The following is a 17384-nucleotide window of genomic DNA, read 5'->3' as shown; positions in this document are numbered from 1 at the left end:
TCACAGACAAAAGCCAGGAAAAGCTCCAGGCCCAGACAAGATAACTCCTTCTTGCTTAAAAGTCTGTGCTGACCAATTGGCCCCATCTTCACCCATATTTTCAATAAATCACTAGAGATGTGTTATGTTCCTTCTTGCTTCAAACGCTCTACCATCATCCCAGTGCCGAAGAAGCCCACCATCAAGGAACTGAATGACTACAGACCAGTTGCTCTAACATCTGTAGTCATGAAAACCTTTGAAAGGCTAGTGCTTTCCTACCTGAAAACCATCACGGATCCGCTGTTAGACCCCTTGCAATTTGCATACCGAGCAAATAGATCAACAGATGATGCTGTTAATATGGCTCTGCACTACATCCTACAACATCTTGAGTCTCCAAAGACCTATGCAAGGGTCCTTTTTGTAGACTTTAGCTCAGCATTCAATACCATCATTCCAGACATTCTTCTAACTAAGCTAAACCAGCTACAGGTACCGGAACAGACTTGTAAGTGGATCACAAGCTTCCTAACAAACAGGAAGCAGCAGGTGAAGCTAAGCAAGATCACATCAAATACCTGTACAATTAGCACAGGGGCCCCCCAAGGCTGTGTGCTCTCCCCACTTCTCTTCTCTCTGTATACCAATGACTGCATCTCCAATGATCCATCTGTTAAGCTACTGAAGTTCGCAGATGACACAACAGTGATTGGTTTCATTCGAGACAATGACGAATCCGCATATAGACGAGAGGTCGAACGACTAGCCTTGTGGTGCAACCAAAACAATCTGGAACTGAACACACTCAAAACCGTAGATAATTAGAGGATAATTAGAACTGCAGAAAAAATAATTGCTACCAACCTGCCTTCCATTAAGGACCTGTATACTGCACGAATCAAGAAGAGGGCCGTGAAAATATTTGCAGATCCCTCGCATCCTGGACATAAACTGTTTCAACTCCTACCCTCAAAACGACGCTATAGAGCACTGCACACCAGAACAACTACGCACAAGAACAGTTTTTTCCCAAAGGCCATCACTCTGCTAAACAAATAATTCCCTCAACACTGTCAGACTATTTACTGAATCTGCACTACTATTAATCGTTTCATAGTTCCCATCACCAATCTCTTTCCACTTATGACTGTATGACTATAACTTGTTGCTGGCAATCCTTATGATTTATATTGATATATTGACCATCAATTGTGTTGTAAATGTTGTACCTTGATGAACGTATCTTTTCTTTTATGTACACTGAGAGCAAATGCACCAAGACAAATTCCTTGTGTGTCCAATCACACTTGGCCAATAAAATTTTATTCTATTCTAAGAGTAAATCTAAAGCTTTATCTGAATTAAATATAGGTTGGCTTACTGCAATACTTAACTGCAATACAGTTAAGAGGTGATGTGATTGTTTCTGGTTTACCATGTTACCTGAGTTGAGTCAATAGTCAAAAAGGTTAGACAATGATTTGCACATTACATTCCTGAGCTATTTTTTTAAATGAACACTGCTGTTGTGTCAAATTTTACTGTAGCAGCATGCCAATGCTGGTTACCATTCTGGCACTTATTTCAAATTAAATTCTGCATTACATCAGTTTTGGTAAATACGTAGTATGACTGAAATAAATTTTTAACAGGTCATCTGCTGGTTTCAATGGATCTCCAACATGTTCTCAAAAAATATGAAGTAATTTTGCATACATTTCACCAATTTTGCATATGACAGATGAAGTATCAAATATATTGTCTGTCCTTTCCAATAGAAATAGATGACTAAAATAAATGATGTGAGTTGTAATGTTTTACTTATCATAAAGACTGTTAGGTTTAACTTAGTGGTTGGTGAAAGTTAGGTTTTGACCTAGCTTGTTTTATGGAAACCTAACATTAGTTTGTTTCATTATGGTTTACATGCTGGCTGGGCAATTCCAGGAGTTGAAGTCTAGACCTCTTAAAGTTGCTGAGGGTGAAAAACACTGCTCTAGCCTACAACACTCAAAACATCATTAGCAATTCTGTTTTGGAGCATCAAATCTGCAGGACAATGTAAGAATAAAAGCAAGCATCTGCTAAAATCAGCAAAGAAGAGCATCCATATGCCTGGCTTCAGGTGTCTCACTAAGCTTCGCTTAGCCAAGATTCACTGAAGAAACTACGATTAATAAAGGAGAATATTTGTAACAGGGTTGAAACAAGGGGTCCTTGGTACTCTCTGAGCTTGGTTGTTTTCTTGCAGATGTTTCATTGATACAAAATAGATAATGTCATCTGAGTTGTTGGATTCCCTCAAGGCATCATTCTCCCTATGGTTTTGAGAATTTCTACTAGAATACAGGTAGTCCTCTTGACTTACAATCACAAATAAACCCTAAATTTTGGTTGTTAAGTAAGACATTTGTTAAGTGAGTTTTGCCATTTTACGAACTTTCTTGCTTCGGTTATTAAGTGAATGACTGCAGTTGGTAATCCGGTTGTTAAGTGAAACTGGCTTCCCCATTGACTTTGCTTGTCAAAAGGTGATCACATAACCTTGGGATACAGCAATGGTCCTAAATATGAACCAGTTGCCAAGCATCTGAATTTTTAACGTGGTTACGGGGAAATGCTGCAAAGGCCGTAACTGGAAAACGGTCATTAAGTCACTTTTTTCAGTGCCATTGTAACTCTGAATGGTCACTAAATGAACTGTTGTAAGTCAAGGACTACCTGTATTAAATTCTATCTCTAGAACTCTTGGATGGTAGTAAATCTAATTTTGTAACTGAACTGAAGTATGGGCTAGTTTCCCTTTTATGTATTCTTTCATTCAAGTTCTATAGCTGACCATGCTGGTCAATGATTCAAGTGCGATGTAGTTGTTTATTGATATCACTGCTTATTTTTAGCATGTTATCTTAAGTCCAGACAATGCAATGTCTGTATGTTCCATACACACAGTTATTTTTTTTAAAAATAAACTTTGCTGTGTTAAATTTTAGATTGTAGTAGGAACCACATAATATGGTCTACTCTATTGCGCTCGGTGGCGTTACAAGAACTGACCATTTTTGTTTCTCCATTTCCCTGCCCGCATTAAATTGTTTCTCCAAATTGTTTTGTTTTTTCATCTCCCCACCCCCTTTAATTCGGTTCCTATTAATAAAGTAATAAGGGAAGTATAAAATATCTAAAATAGATGTTTTTTTCTTCTTTCTATTTTTTTCTCTAATTTCACCTCTTTTTAAGGACACAGCCCGACTCTAAAAGAAAGTTGTCCCTAACAGGTCTGTTCAGTGTCCGAAAACATCCGGACTGGGCAGGTTGTCACCTGACAACCCGGTCGCCTCTCGCCCTGCTAAGTCCGCCACGCCGCGGTTCCCGCTCGCCTTCCGCATTGCTTCCGAAACTGAAATCGAAAGCGGCGCAAAACTGGACCTTCCTCCCTACCAGGCGAGCTCTGCTGCTGCGGAGGCTGGATTTTCCACTCGGCCCTCCTCCTCCCTCTCCCTCCTCCTCCTCCTCCGCCCGGCTTTTCCCGTTCCAGCAGGGGAGCCGAGTGCTCAGCCTGCCCAGGTAATCGAGCGTGACGGGTGGAGAGAGCCAACGCGCTCACCTGTTGCTCGCCTGGGCTACTTTTTTTCCTTTCGCGGGACAGAATTGGGCAGGAGGCAACTCTCCCTTGGCCCGGTCAGCTATAGGGAAGAGGGAAGGTGGCAGGGGAGCCGCGGGTGGCGGAGGAGCAGGGGGACAAACGCATTCGCGCTCCCGAGTGTAAGTAAACCGGTTGCCTATTTTCTATATAGGAAAAGAGGGGTTTGGGGCATAAGAAAATTACTTATTTCTTTTGGAATTAATGCAACTCTGGCGTGATCTTCCGCTGTTTATCGTTAAAAATGACGTGGGAATTTCGACTCAGTCACAACTTGTCTTCGGAAAATGTTTTATTTATGCTTTTGCAACCCTAATGTAGTTAAGTATTTTATGCATCGCATTTAAAGCCGGGAACTAAAACTAGGAACCATTTATAAGGATTTAAGCGTTAAATAGGACGATCTTAGTAAGTCTCTTTAAATATTGAATGTCCTGTCAGCGTTTGCTTGATGTACTCTTTTCTTTAATGGTAATCTAACCCAGGTTTTAAATCAAGCAGTTTATGCTGTAATGTTTCCTATCTACACCTGTGTACACCCATTATTTCCATCCTAGAGAGCACTTTTGGGAAAAGTGGTAAAAATAATTCTATTGCTCTTCTATAACTGGTTTTTCATATCAGTTTGCTTGCTAAAATATGGTTGGTTAGTTTATTGGGGTCAGCTAAGCAATTGATGAACATCTACTTAAAAATATCTTCGGAATAGTATGAACTTGTATTTTAAGCTATAAAGGTTACATGCACGGACTTCAAACTGTTGAACTTAATATTTAACAATGGAATCTTGGATTCTTGTATCAGTCAGTTGGAAATGGATCTTCTTCAGTTTGCATTGGTTGGAAGGGAAACTTATACAAGAGTCTCCTTGTCTTTCGTGTTAGCTATCACCAAATGTTCCCATCACTAGTGTGGGAGAAGCTCAGTGGAATATATTTGTTCTTGGAGAGGAAGGTGAATCTGCTAGAAAATTCCCTTTCCAAGTTTGCCATGAACTCAGGACTCCCCCTTCTTGCTTATAAGAGTAGCAACTTTATTCTACCTGATAGGACTGTTGCAAAGCTTAAGACAGATCTGTGCTAGAAAGTGATTTGAAGGTTATTTCTCCAGTTTAGCCTTGCAGGGGCAATGGAATACCAGCTTCCAAAGTTTTCAGCAAGTCCATAGTAATAATATTCTCTGGAGGATATTTGCTTTATTTCCTAAATATTATTATGCCTTAAATCACTGAATCAAGAAAGAATGCTTATTTTTTGCAGATTAAAAACATGTTTATAATATTTGATCGGAATTGCGACATTCATTTTGTTATTTTTTTTTTCCTGTACAAATGTATCAAAAAATTCAAAGAATGTTCCTAACATCCTGAGTGTCTGCCTGTTGTTTTTAATTGATATTATTCTGGATTTGCCTATGCAGAAATTATATTTGACTAGTGAAAAGCAAGAGACAAGGGGAAAAGTCATTCACCCCCCTTTTTTTAAAATGCATTTTTCCCATTTCAAATAAGAAACAGTCTATTTGTACCGAAACTCAGGTCTATACACAGTTCATTAAAAACATTACCTTAAGTGTTTGAAATGGTTCCCATTTTCTTCTACACATTTCCTCATGCTTTTGACACATGACATTTGAACTTCCACAATTGCGGTAATATATTAACTGGGAGAAAAAAATACATTGTGAATGGCCTATGGGCCTGACTTTTACTCTGCACAAGTTGTCCTTCACTTAGAACCATATGTTTAGTGGCTGTTTGAAGTTACAACAGCAGTAAAAAAGTGACTTACGACTGTTTTTCATGCTTAAGGTCATTGCAGCATCTCCATGGTCAGGCGATCAAAATTTGGATACTTGGCACTAGCATGCATTTATGACGGTTGCAGTGTCCCAGGGTCATGTGATCAGCTTTTACAAGCTCCTGACAAGCAAAGTCAATGGAGAAGCCAGATTTTGTTTAACAAACATGTCACTAATTTGAACATCTATAATGATTCAACTGTGGCAAGAAAGGTTGTAAAATGGGCAAAATTCACTGATATTCTGTTGATAATGTCATTGTGTCTAGGGAAAGACAAGAATGGGGCCACATTGAGTCATACTTAAGAAGAAGCCCATTAAAGTCATTGGTACTTCAGGCAGGGTAATAATGATAGTTCAAATCCCATTGCCTGTATCCCGAGGACTTTATCTTAGCATCATATAGCATTCGTTTCTGTGATATTGACAATCTAAGACAAACTTATCATTGATCTTTATTAATTTTCATTTATATGGATGTCCATCTCAAATTCCTGACTCTGGGTGGCTTTAACAACAATTAAAAGCACTTTATTGAAATGAAATGTGATGCATTACTGATCATGATGATAACTGAGATCAGACTAGAGCAGTGTGTGCCTCAACTTGTTAAATTTAAGAAGTGTGGACTACAGTTTTCAGAATTCTGCACCCAACATACTGTCTTTTCTGGGGTTCCTGGGAGGTCTTAAAACCTGACTTTGGTCCCTGGCAGGTTAATGTTTAATGCATTTAATGCATTTTGGGGGCTCTGTTGTGATGTGTGTTACTATTAAGATAGTTTTAGTCTGGGCTGTCTATACGATTTTATGGTTTAATTGTTTTTATGGGTTTGGGATTTCTATGCCATTCAATGTCCATGTGAATTAGGTAGGTAGGTAGGTAGGTAGTAGGTAGATGGATGGATGGGTGGGTGGGTGGGTGGGTGGATGGATGGATAGGCAATTCAACAGCTATTCTCCAAAGCAGGCAGGAAAGCCAAAAGCATGTATCTAACTCTATTTGCGGAATCTTAAATATTTAAGAGAAAATTTTGGGTAGCTGAGGTTAGAAGCTGGTGAATGGCATTAACTTGCTTGTTCTGCTTTATCATTTGCATATTCATTTTTGGAATAAAGAACCTTGAATCCCCAAAGAGAGAAGCTGAGTTGGGTTTTACTGACCAAGCAACTCAGCACCCATCCAACCACTTCAGTGGTTTTTCCCCAGCAATAATAAGACAAGAAAAGTAGACTCCTTGTTTCCTCTATTGGTAATCCCAGGCAAGAAAGACGAATGGCATCCTGTGAAAAACCCTCATCCTGGCATTTTGGGTGGAGTGGGCAAAAGCAGGCTGCTAGCCTGACACTCCAGCATCAAGTTTGTCTGGATGCTACAGTCCTGAATCACCTGTCATGTTGGTCTGATAGGCGTGAATTGAATGAATCAGGCTCATGGAGAAATGTCACTGAAAAATACTTGCTTCAGAATTAGGTCATGTTTCAACTCGGTGGGGACATAAAAACACATGGGGTGTCCCTGCCCTTAGGAATTTTGGTTTACGCCTTTCTTAATGACTTTGCAGGTCAGTTAGTGGAAAGTTAATTGGGGTGCCACCTTTCTAGACCTTGTGATTTTTCCTCGTTCACTACATTTTAAACATTCTTTGTGGTAAGCATTTTAGTGTACTTATTTGGCAATGTCTCCTTGACTATTCCGAACTGTAAAGCAGAATTGCCTCATCTAGGTTTTTTTTTAAAATTTCCCTAATCTAGTAAGGTTGACTTAGTCTTCCATCCTTCCGAGGTGGGTAAAATGAGGACCCAAAATTGTTGGGGGCAATATGCTGAGTCTGTAAACTGCTTAGAGAAGCTGGAAAACACAGTAAAGTGGTATATAAATTTAGGTGCAGACTATAGTTTTCAGAATTCCATAGTCAACATACTGTCTTTTCTGGGGTTCCTTGGAGGTCTTAAAGCCTGACTTTGGTCCCTGGCAGGTTAATGTTTAATACATTTAATCTGTTGTGATGTGTGTTACCATTAAGATCGTTTTAGTCTGGGCTGTCTGTGTGATTTTATGGTTTAATTGTTTTTACGGTTTTGGAATTTTTATGTCCATGTGAATTAGGCGGTAGATGGGTAGGTAGCTAGGTAGATAGATACTAGGTGCTATTGCTATCCTGCTGGCTAGACATTATGGGAGTTGTAGTCTAAAATATCAAGGTGATGCCTAATCAGGGAAGGTGTTGTGCGCAGATATTTGTCAACAAGCATCCTTGCGATGAGCTTTTATTCAGTGCTTTGATGTACATATCATTTAAGGGGTCACAAGTCCTCTTTTTTTTTCTAGAATAGGCTCCATCACATCCTCTCTATCTCCTAGCAAACCTCTTTTTCTAGGAAGATAACATTATACACAATGCATTTAAGGAATGAGGAGAAGAAAATGCTTGGAAAAGACATTTCTGTGAGTTTATTTCCTGGTGGTGATATTCCAGTTTTTACTGGGTGTCCTTGTGATTCTGGAGCAATTAGGCAAACAAGAGAATACTAAATATAAAATGAACAAACAACTTATGTAGTAAGTATTCCAAAGTAGTTCAACAAACTTTAATCATTATTATAATCTTGCCAGTCTTTTTGCTATAATTTTAAGCTCTGTAGCTTGGGATGCAGAAGCTAGAAATCTCAGAATCTCTACAAAAATGTTTATTGCTTGTTTGTTTAATTTATGGAATTTATAACCTGACCCAATCCCAAAATACTCCACCACCACCCCCAATAAGCCACTAAAACTGAACAAAATCCAAACCAAAAATAACCCTAGAAGGCAAAGATAAAACCCCCAATAAAACTCAAAACAGGTGCATGTAGTCAGCCAGTTTCCAAAATGCTTTGAAAGAAAATAGTTTTAACTTGCCTACGGAATTGCAGCGAGTACAGGCACTCCTTATTGAATGACTACTCAATCAGTGGCTGTTTGAGATTACAACCAGCATTGAATGAGGAGGACTTGCAATGGGTCCTTATAGTTGTGACTATTACAGTGTCTTGGGAATTGCATAATTGTGATTTGGGTGTTTGACAACTGGCTTGCATTTACAACATTGTAGTGTCCTATAGTCATATGAACACTATTTGCAACCTTTTCTTCCAGTTTCCAACAAGCAGGCCAATGGGGAAACTGGCAGGAGATTACAAATGGCAGTTGTGGGATCGCTAGAACTGCATTTAGCACAGTCTCATAACATTGTGCTTTATCAGCACATCACTTAGAATCGAGTTTTTGGTCCAATTTACATTATTAAGTGATGATTATCTGTAGTTTCTTGGTGGGAGAGTAGAGGTAGTGCTCATTTAATGATTGCCTCATTTAGTGATCATTTGCAGGTAGAATAATTATGAAAAGTTATTCTTGTAAGTTGCCTGAAGCCATTGAGAATGAGTTGGGGTGACCATATAGATTTTCTTAAGTAAAAACATTTTGTGACCAATCCTCTTATTTGTTTATTTGTTAGTTATTATTTGATTTGATTTGTGTGCCACCCATCTCATTTAGAGGCTACACATACAGCTTTCACAGCGAAAGAAAGCTGAAGTAGGACTATAACCACAATTTCATTTAACAACCAAGTTTCCTGATCCCCCTTTTTTGCGCAATTCTTAAGGAGTTACCTCTCATCAGAGGGAGGGGTTTTTGCAAAGCACAGGAAGGAGAAGAGGCACAAGATTTCTTAGGTTACCCTGTTGCGTTCCTTGCTCTTAGAATCCAACCCCCATTGCTTTCTGTTCCGATACAAGTGTGATCCACAGTTCTCTCTTGTGCTAAATGTAGACTAATTCTAAAACACAGCCTCACCCATTTGGGAGCTATTAGAATGATGTCAACTATGCAAAGCTCTCATCTCCAGAGGCTTCAGGTATTCATAATTACCTTGAAATTACAAGAAGGTTCGGGCAGAGATATTTAAAGTCCACATGGAAGCATAAACAATGCTATGTTTATCTTTTCTGGTCTGTATGGGTAGAGTTTGGAATTTACTGCAAAGGTACTCAGGAAGTGATCTGACATGATGGACAGCACGTAGGTTGCCTCCTGTGATCCTCCAGCTGTCTAGCCATGGATCACTGATTGGTGAATATTTTTCTTCAGAGAAATCCACTGCAATGTACGTATAAAAGGGTAGATTCACACAGTGCGTATACCTTGTTAAACTAGAATAACAATGTTTTGTTTTTTGGAATTTCAACATTTTAGGTGTTTTGTAGAGAACAAGACTTCCAAGCACTGGTATTGAATATCAATTTAGGATTTGATCAGTGTTTTGATCCAGATTTCCTGTAAAAACCTAGTGGTTCTTAATAGACATCAAACCTGTAAAAGATTTGCTCTGACCCTTCTTTTCAACTTATAACAAATGTAATTTCCTGTTTCCTTTTGTCAAGGGTTTTTTTTTCCTTCCGTAATTGCTCTGCTATTTTATCAGAGTCCCAATTGATCTTTTTCTTCTATTTCAAGCATCATACCATTTCGTATCATTTACCATTGTACTTCTGTCCTGGGAAATTCATTAAGGAGGAAAACAAATCCCAAGAACTGCTGCTGAAAGTCCTTTGATTGGTTGAAACTCTGACTAAAGATTATATGTTGGAATTATGACACTGAGGGACTTTTTCTGATTATTGAGGAAATAATTACTGTTCTTGGTAAAAATTACTGTTCTTGGTGAAAGAGAAAACCTTTCAAAGCTTATATCAGTAGAGTTAAATGCCAACACAGGAGTTCTTTTTAAAAAAATGTAGTTTAGTGAGGCTGAGGTTGGATTTTAAGTAGCTGTAGAGATAACCCTTTTTTAAAAAATACATATAACATTAGAAAAAGTATGTTTCAATTTGGAGACTAGCAGCCACCTTGATTGTATCTGGGAGTAGGCTTACCAGATGTCCAGTAAAAAGAGGAACGTAACCTTCCTTTTCCTCTCATGCGTTTTGTTCAGCACGTACAGCCTTAAAATCAAATATTGTTCAGGTTTTTTTTTTAGTGTCTTGGGCTTCTTTGAAAAAATTTGGGCTGCTTCCATATTGGTTTGTTTTTTTTTAATCATGATCAATTCAGTATTATTGCTAGCATATGTTCTTGAAAATAAAGATTTATTGGAAAAATATTGCAATTGAAAAACCTGTTTTTCTGATATTGGATAGAATAATTTCATATACTTGTAGGCCTAAATCTTTTTTTCCTTTACAGTGTTTCACTGTAATGTTGGTCATGGATGCCAAAAAATTTAAACAATTCGTGTGTCTTCCTTTTTCCCCATTTGTCCTTTACAATTGTCCTCCTTGTCCTTTTCAGATACCTGGCAATCCTTTCTGTGACAAGCCAGACTTCATTAGGACAGTGAGTTCATGCATTTAATTTTGTCTAGGGTTTGAGGCTGCAGTAGGAATTCCACTACGACAGTTGCAGCAAGTTTGAAAGGTGTTTTTTAAAAAATGGCACAAAGTCTATCAGTATACAGATAGAGAACATCCTTGTGAAAAACCCAATAGGCGGTGGCGGGTGCCTCAGTCCCGGCGGCGGCGGCCGCTTCGGTCACAGCGGTGGTGGCTGCCTCAATGTCTGGGGACATTGGGGACTGTAGCCCTCCCGTTCAAAACGCAACCGAAAATAACTCCGAGGAAAATAACTCGGCGTGAGCCACTTTCTCCCGAAGAGGGTGGGGGTGGGGTGTCTGAGAAGGAGCCCCTGTACGGAAGGGTGTATGTATGGAAATGGCTACGCCCTGTCGATGCGCAGGAGGCGTCCATCGCTCATCTGTCTGGAACCCATACCACATCTCTGACATTAATACTATTGAACGCGTCCAGAAATATTTTACTAGAAGAGTTCTTTGCTCCTCCGAAAACAACAAAATACCACCAGGCTTGAAATCCTGGGTTTAGAAAACTTAGAACTCTGCCGACTCCGACATGATCTGTGTTTAACACACAGAATCATCTATTGTAATATCCTCCCTGTAAAAGACTACTTCAGCTTCAATCGCAACAATACAAGAGCAAACAATAGATTCAAACTTAATGTCAACCGCTTCAAACTTGATTGCAGAAAGTATGACTTTTGTAACAGAATTGTTAACGCTTGGAACTCACTACCTGACTCTATAGTCTACTCAAAACCCCAAAATCTTCAACCAAAAACTGTCTACTATTGACCTCACCCCATTCCTAAGAGGACTATAAGGGGCGTGCATAAGAGCACAAAAGTGCCTACCGTTCCTATCCTATTGTTCTCTTCATTATAGTATTATATGCATACTTTTACTTATACTTTTACTTATATATACTTTTTTCTCTCATGATGGTTATTGTTTATGTTGATGATTGTATATACTGTTGTGACAAAATAAAAAAAAAGAATAGAATAGAATAGAATAGAATAGAATAGAATAGAATAGAATAGAATAGAATAGAATAGAATAGAATTTTTTATTGGCCAAGTGTGATTGGACACACAAGGAATTTGTCTTGGAGCATATGCTCTCAGTGTACGTAAAAGAAAAGATACCTTCATCAAGGTACAACACTTACAACTCTTAATGATAGTCATAGGATACAAATAAGCAATCAGTAAACAATATCAGTATAAATTGTAAGGATACAAGCAACAAACTTACAGTCATAAGTGGAAGGAGATGGGTGATGGGAACGATGAGAAGATTAATAGTAGTGCAGATTTAGTAAATAGTTTGACAGTGTTGACGGAATGATTTGTTTAGCAGAGTGATGGCGTTCGGGAGGACATTTAGCGTAAATATTTGCTGGCTATGGGGAAGGTTTTAGGCGGCTCTCAGAAGAAACTAAAAAAACAATTTTATTCTTGTATTTTATTTCTTGTATATAAAACCAGCAGTGATGTGGGCAGCATGAGACTGAGCCTGAAATTTACAAAAATTAAGTTGGACTGTTTTCTTCTTTTTCTGGCTTAGGGAGAGAGAAAGTGGTACTCCTGAGCTCCTTGCTTGGTTTCAACTTGACACAGTCTGGGTGAGCACACCAAGGGAGTTTGTGAGCAATATCCCATTCCCTAAGTTGGTCTGTGGCCACAAAGAGTCCGTCCATCTCTCTTCCTTCCATTTTTCTGTCCTTGAAATTTTCTGCCTGCTTCTTGAAGGTGTGAGTTGATCCTCTTCACATCTCGGACAAAGCTGGTTGGAAGCTCTTAGTCACCACAGAAGAGACAGAATTCTTAAGACAGGATTGGCAAATGTGCTTTCCACTGATCCTGTATGAAAGCCTTGGCCCAGAGGCTCCCCGCCAGCGGAGAGATAAAAATCTTGGACCCAAAACTTCAGCTACTCACGCAAACATTGCCTGGCAGCTTCATCAGATCAGATGTCACTTAACCTTGGGAGGAGTTGACCCATATTTTCTGTCTCTTGTGTCACCGTCCACTTTTTCATCCTTCTATCTGCAGATACAGATAGTCGAGATTCTGTCAGGTGGGCCAGGTGAGTCAAGGGGAAATCTGCCTGTCAGCTTGAGGAAAAGTATGTCTAGGTAGGATTAGGTATAGGTGGAATAACAAAAAGGAGATTGATTGCAGGGAAAGATCCTTTATCCTCGATCAGGTCTAAAGGTCCCAAGTAAGTAGGTGAATTTGTGCTGGCTGAGCCCGCCTTTCCTCTTGAATTTTCTTTTTCTTTCTCAGATTTCAGTGCCAAATAATTGTAGCACAATGATTGCAGTTCTCCAGAACAGAGGTTTTTCTTAGAATTGTCATCTTCGTAAACCATCAAATTCAATAGCAGTAGATTGGAGAAATCTTTGCTTAATATGTGCTTTTTAATATAAAATCTGAAAATAAATACGTTTTTACAAGCCAGTTGTTATAATTCTTTTTTTTTTCTTACAAAAAAAGAAAGAGAGAGAGACAGGAGCATTGTCTACAAAGAACGCCTGGGGGATTTCCAATGATCTAATTATCTAAAATAATGCAATCCTTGTTTTTCCAGGTTTTTAAGGGAGCCCTCTTGTGAATAGGAAGGTTTCTTCTTCTGATTGAGCACTGGGAAGTGATTTTAGTTGACATGTCAGTTTTGGATTCCTGTAAGTTCCCTTCCTTTCCCCAGCTTTGTACTGGAACTATGTCAAAAATCTGCACAGAAAAAAAAGTAAATTAGAAACAATGTAATGGGAAAGTTAACTCTATGATATCATTGTACAGTAATGTAGAAAATTTTGGGAACTTTCCTATGGTAATGGAGCATATCATCTATAATGCTCTTATCCTACAGTCTCTGCTGTTTTATGCAGTATTTCCAGTTTTCCCCATGGAGAGAGTTCCTGCACTAAATTACTGGAAAAAAGCAGGGAAGCTAAAATTTTTCTTTCCTTCCTAGGTTATTTCTCACAATTGCTGGGTTTATTTTTTTCAGATTAGTAAAGTGTTGATCCATTGGCTGTAACAGAATTTGATTTACCCAGGCCTACTGTACAGGCTGAGAAAGTTACCTATCCAGTTTCCATGTCTAAGGTGGACTCACAGTCTCCTGATTTCTAGCTGGTGCCTTAATGTTTTTCCTGCAATTGCAGGGTCCACTTTTTTTTGGGTGGAGGGGATCAGCTCAGTGGGTAAATCTATTGGTTGCAACAGGCACATTTCAGCCCATGAGTAAAAGAAGTCCTAGGATTTCTTTGGGACTACTTGGAGCATGAGTAGATATGGTTCAAATCAGCCTTGGCAGCTATCAGTGGCTGAAGTTCAAGCATGGAAAATAAACGTGGTAGGGAGAAGACCAAAGCAAAATCTCCCAAGGTTGGTGCTGATCATTTTGCAGAAGCAGGAAGATAGTTTAAGCCAGAGAATTGCAGAATTAAATTTTCTGCCACCTCAGATGTCTCACTCTCCCCCCATCCTTCATCCCCATACCCTGCCCTTGTTTAGTAATTGATAGTTTGGTCATTCAGAGTGGTGACCTTCTGCATGCGAAGAACTGTTGAAAATATGGGTTCAAGTAATACCACCAGAAAACCTTAAAGACTACATACATTCAGTCTACTTGGGCGACAGGGGTTGACAGCCACTTGATGTCTGATAATCAATTCAAATAGTTACTATTCTCCATCATATTGGAGGGTATCACTGGCCTTCCCTTCCAAGGATAAAAATCATAGTTCTACAACATTTGCTGAAAATGTAATTCCCAACAGTTCAAATCAGAATTGTCTAGGTGATAGGAGCTGGGAAATATAGTTCAATATTAACAGAACAGCCACTGTTCTTTACCTTTGCATTAGATTTCAGTGAGTACGTTCTGCTTCAGCAGGGTTGATAATATTAACACTTAAATGTATTTTTGATTATCTGCTGGAAAAGGACACAAGACATGTTGAACTCCTTTCAAAACCAGTGATTGCCTAATGTATAGTTGACTTGGAGAGTCCCTTGAATTCAGAGGTACTTAAACATATGCAACTCTGGATCAGGCCCACTTCCAACATACATTGCTCTAAGTCAGACCCTGTTCATCCATTGACCTTCAGCAATATTTTGCTCTCCAGGTATGTTATACTTTGGCTCTACTAGTCGTCAGCCATTTTCTGACCTTGGTAACCAGGAATAATAGTTAACATTTAGCACATCTGGAGGAGGAAGAGCTAATATCAATGCTTATTTGACATGCCTCTGCTTACAGTGAACTTTCTCCAATTATACAGGGTAGAATTAGGGCTTTAAAATGTGCTGGTTTGCATTTTATGATTAGGTAAACTGCACAGTTCTGCTTTTTCCCATTCTTAAATGTAGAGATGTGTAAGTTGCCCTTACATATATTTCCTCTGTTGCAATTTATTAACCAACCATAAAATATTATTCCCTTTTTTTTAGGTAGAATAAGAGGAAGAGAACATACAGTAATGGAGTATATGAGTACTGGTAGTGAAAATAAGGAAGAATTTGACTTACTGCTGACAGATTTAAATATGTCTGAAGTAATTGACATCATGGAGAACCTTTATCCCAAAGGTGACATGACAATTTACAAAGACAGCCTCATTGCTCTGCACCCAGAAAAGAACAAAAATGAGGAACGGAGTGAATCTTTGCTATTCAGCCGAAGAGAAGTTTCTTTGCTTTCATGTGTCAAGTATGGGACTGTGGAAGACCTGCTCGCATTTGCCAATCAGGTGTCAAACACTGCAAAGCAGTTGTGCCAGCAGAGGAGACAAGAATCTGGAATCATATTAAACATGGTGTGTGTTTTTTAAAACCCCCACCAGCTATTCTGCATGAATGTATTTCATATGAAACTTGGTTCAAAGCTATGGGTTTTGTGGCTGGATTTTGAAGTCTTCATAATTTAGGGCTGGCTGATAAGAATTTGCTGACCATAGACATTCCTATACCCTTATCAGGCTGTATAATATCTAAATATGGGAGTTAGATATTATTTAGTTCCAAAGTGGGGAGATGGTGAAGGTATTGGACTACTGCACCTTACTTGAATGACCTTGGTCCTCTTACACTTTTTCTCATTTCCTTGTGAGGCCCAGAGTTACCGGGAAAACCCTGAAAAGAGAGGGGAAGGTCCTTGAAATACCGCTTGAAGCTACATGAGAAAATTACATAGTACAGAAAAATGAATCTTAGCCTGAGCTGTGGTTTCTGCAAGCAAAGTCTTTAGCATGGATTTAAATTTCTGTTTGCAACTATAATGAACAAAACTCGGAGTGCAATACTGTTATTAGCACCTAGCTGAGCTTGGCTTCTTTCAAATAGCTAAGCAGGATTGGACTTGATTAATACTTGGGAGGTCATAAGGGAATCCCAGCTTATAGGTTAGGCTGAGCAGTCAAAAGGAGGCAATTGCACAGCCTTCCATTTAGTGCCCAAAATTTGACATGGATGTGTCAATGAAGTTCCAGGCATTGAGCTTGTTGAGTGAGATCTTATTGCATAAATTGATTCACTTTCTTAAAAAGAGAGTTGCAGCTATGAACATAAAACTAAAATAGATCATTTGCGCCTTTCTAAAATGCATACATTTATCAACCTGTGACACCTTATATGAAATTACATTGGAGCTGCCTTCCAGTTAATCTGCCTGTCTCTTTCTGTCTGTCTATGTCTATATCTATCTTTATCTCTACTTCCAATCCACCCATCCATCACCCACCCACCCACCCATCCATCCATTTTATATATTATATAGCCACCCATCTCACCAAAGGCAACTTTTGTGCATTCCCCAACTTTAAATCTCAGCTGTGATACAATTAAAAATTTCATGTAAAAATACATACTGAGACAAAAATCTAAAGTCTGAGCATTAAATGTGTTAATTAATTAATATACTGCCCATCTCACCAATAAGACGACTGTAGATAGCATACAAAGTGGTAAAAAGATAAATAGGGAAACAGTTTAAATTATTAAAATTATGCAGCTATCTATCATGTCCCTGTGGAGAGCATATTTGTCAGCCCTTATTTATGGTTGTTATATCAATCCTTGCTCAAAGTTGCTATTTGCAACTATGAGGACTAGAAAATTAGGTATTTCTTGACAAAAAACAAATTAAATATGAGGTTTCCATAACAGGTTGAAATTAAGACCAGGAAAACAGAATCTTCAACCTTCTTGTCATTTCTCATGAAGAGAGGTTGCCCTTTGATTTCTGTCAGTTTTTTTAGATGAGAAGAAGTGAGGCTAGGTAATAAACCAGTGTTTATAGTAGCCTTAGCTTAAAATCAAATGGCAGGCAACAGTTGTGAAAAACCATTGGATGGAGTTAGTCGGCTTTTTAGTTTTGTTTTTTATATGTTCAGGTCTTTTCACAAGGTTTTCCAATCAAATAGCATACCATACGATGTCTTGCTGGCTCATTCTCCATTCTGTTTTTCAACTTCAGCTTTGCTTGTTTGCCAATTCAATCATGGCCTCGAACACAATTAAACTTCCATAATACAGTTTAATCTCT

General features: G+C 38.7%; 1 protein-coding gene across 5 annotated transcripts in view; it reads left to right on the top strand.

Annotated features, from left to right (window-relative positions):
• The first annotated feature begins 3532 nt into the window (after positions 1-3532).
• The window catches only part of MAP3K8 (mitogen-activated protein kinase kinase kinase 8), a 36166-nt gene continuing 22314 nt past the window's right edge, over positions 3533-17384 (top strand). Inside the window, exons 1-5 of one of the 5 annotated variants that reach the window (XM_058182845.1) lie at positions 3556-3747; positions 10760-10804; positions 12393-12450; positions 13419-13512; positions 15293-15657. In XM_058182845.1, coding sequence (XP_058038828.1) covers positions 13494-13512; positions 15293-15657 — 384 coding nt within the window. In that variant the 5' untranslated portion in view covers positions 3556-3747; positions 10760-10804; positions 12393-12450; positions 13419-13493. The other 4 variants (XM_058182846.1, XM_058182847.1, XM_058182849.1 and 1 more) reach the window with 4 other exon arrangements.

The sequence above is a fragment of the Ahaetulla prasina genome, chromosome 4 (assembly GCF_028640845.1).
Source record: "Ahaetulla prasina isolate Xishuangbanna chromosome 4, ASM2864084v1, whole genome shotgun sequence".
NCBI classification, from domain to species: Eukaryota; Metazoa; Chordata; class Lepidosauria; order Squamata; family Colubridae; genus Ahaetulla; species Ahaetulla prasina.
This window is presented reverse-complemented; position numbering and strand designations above follow the sequence as displayed.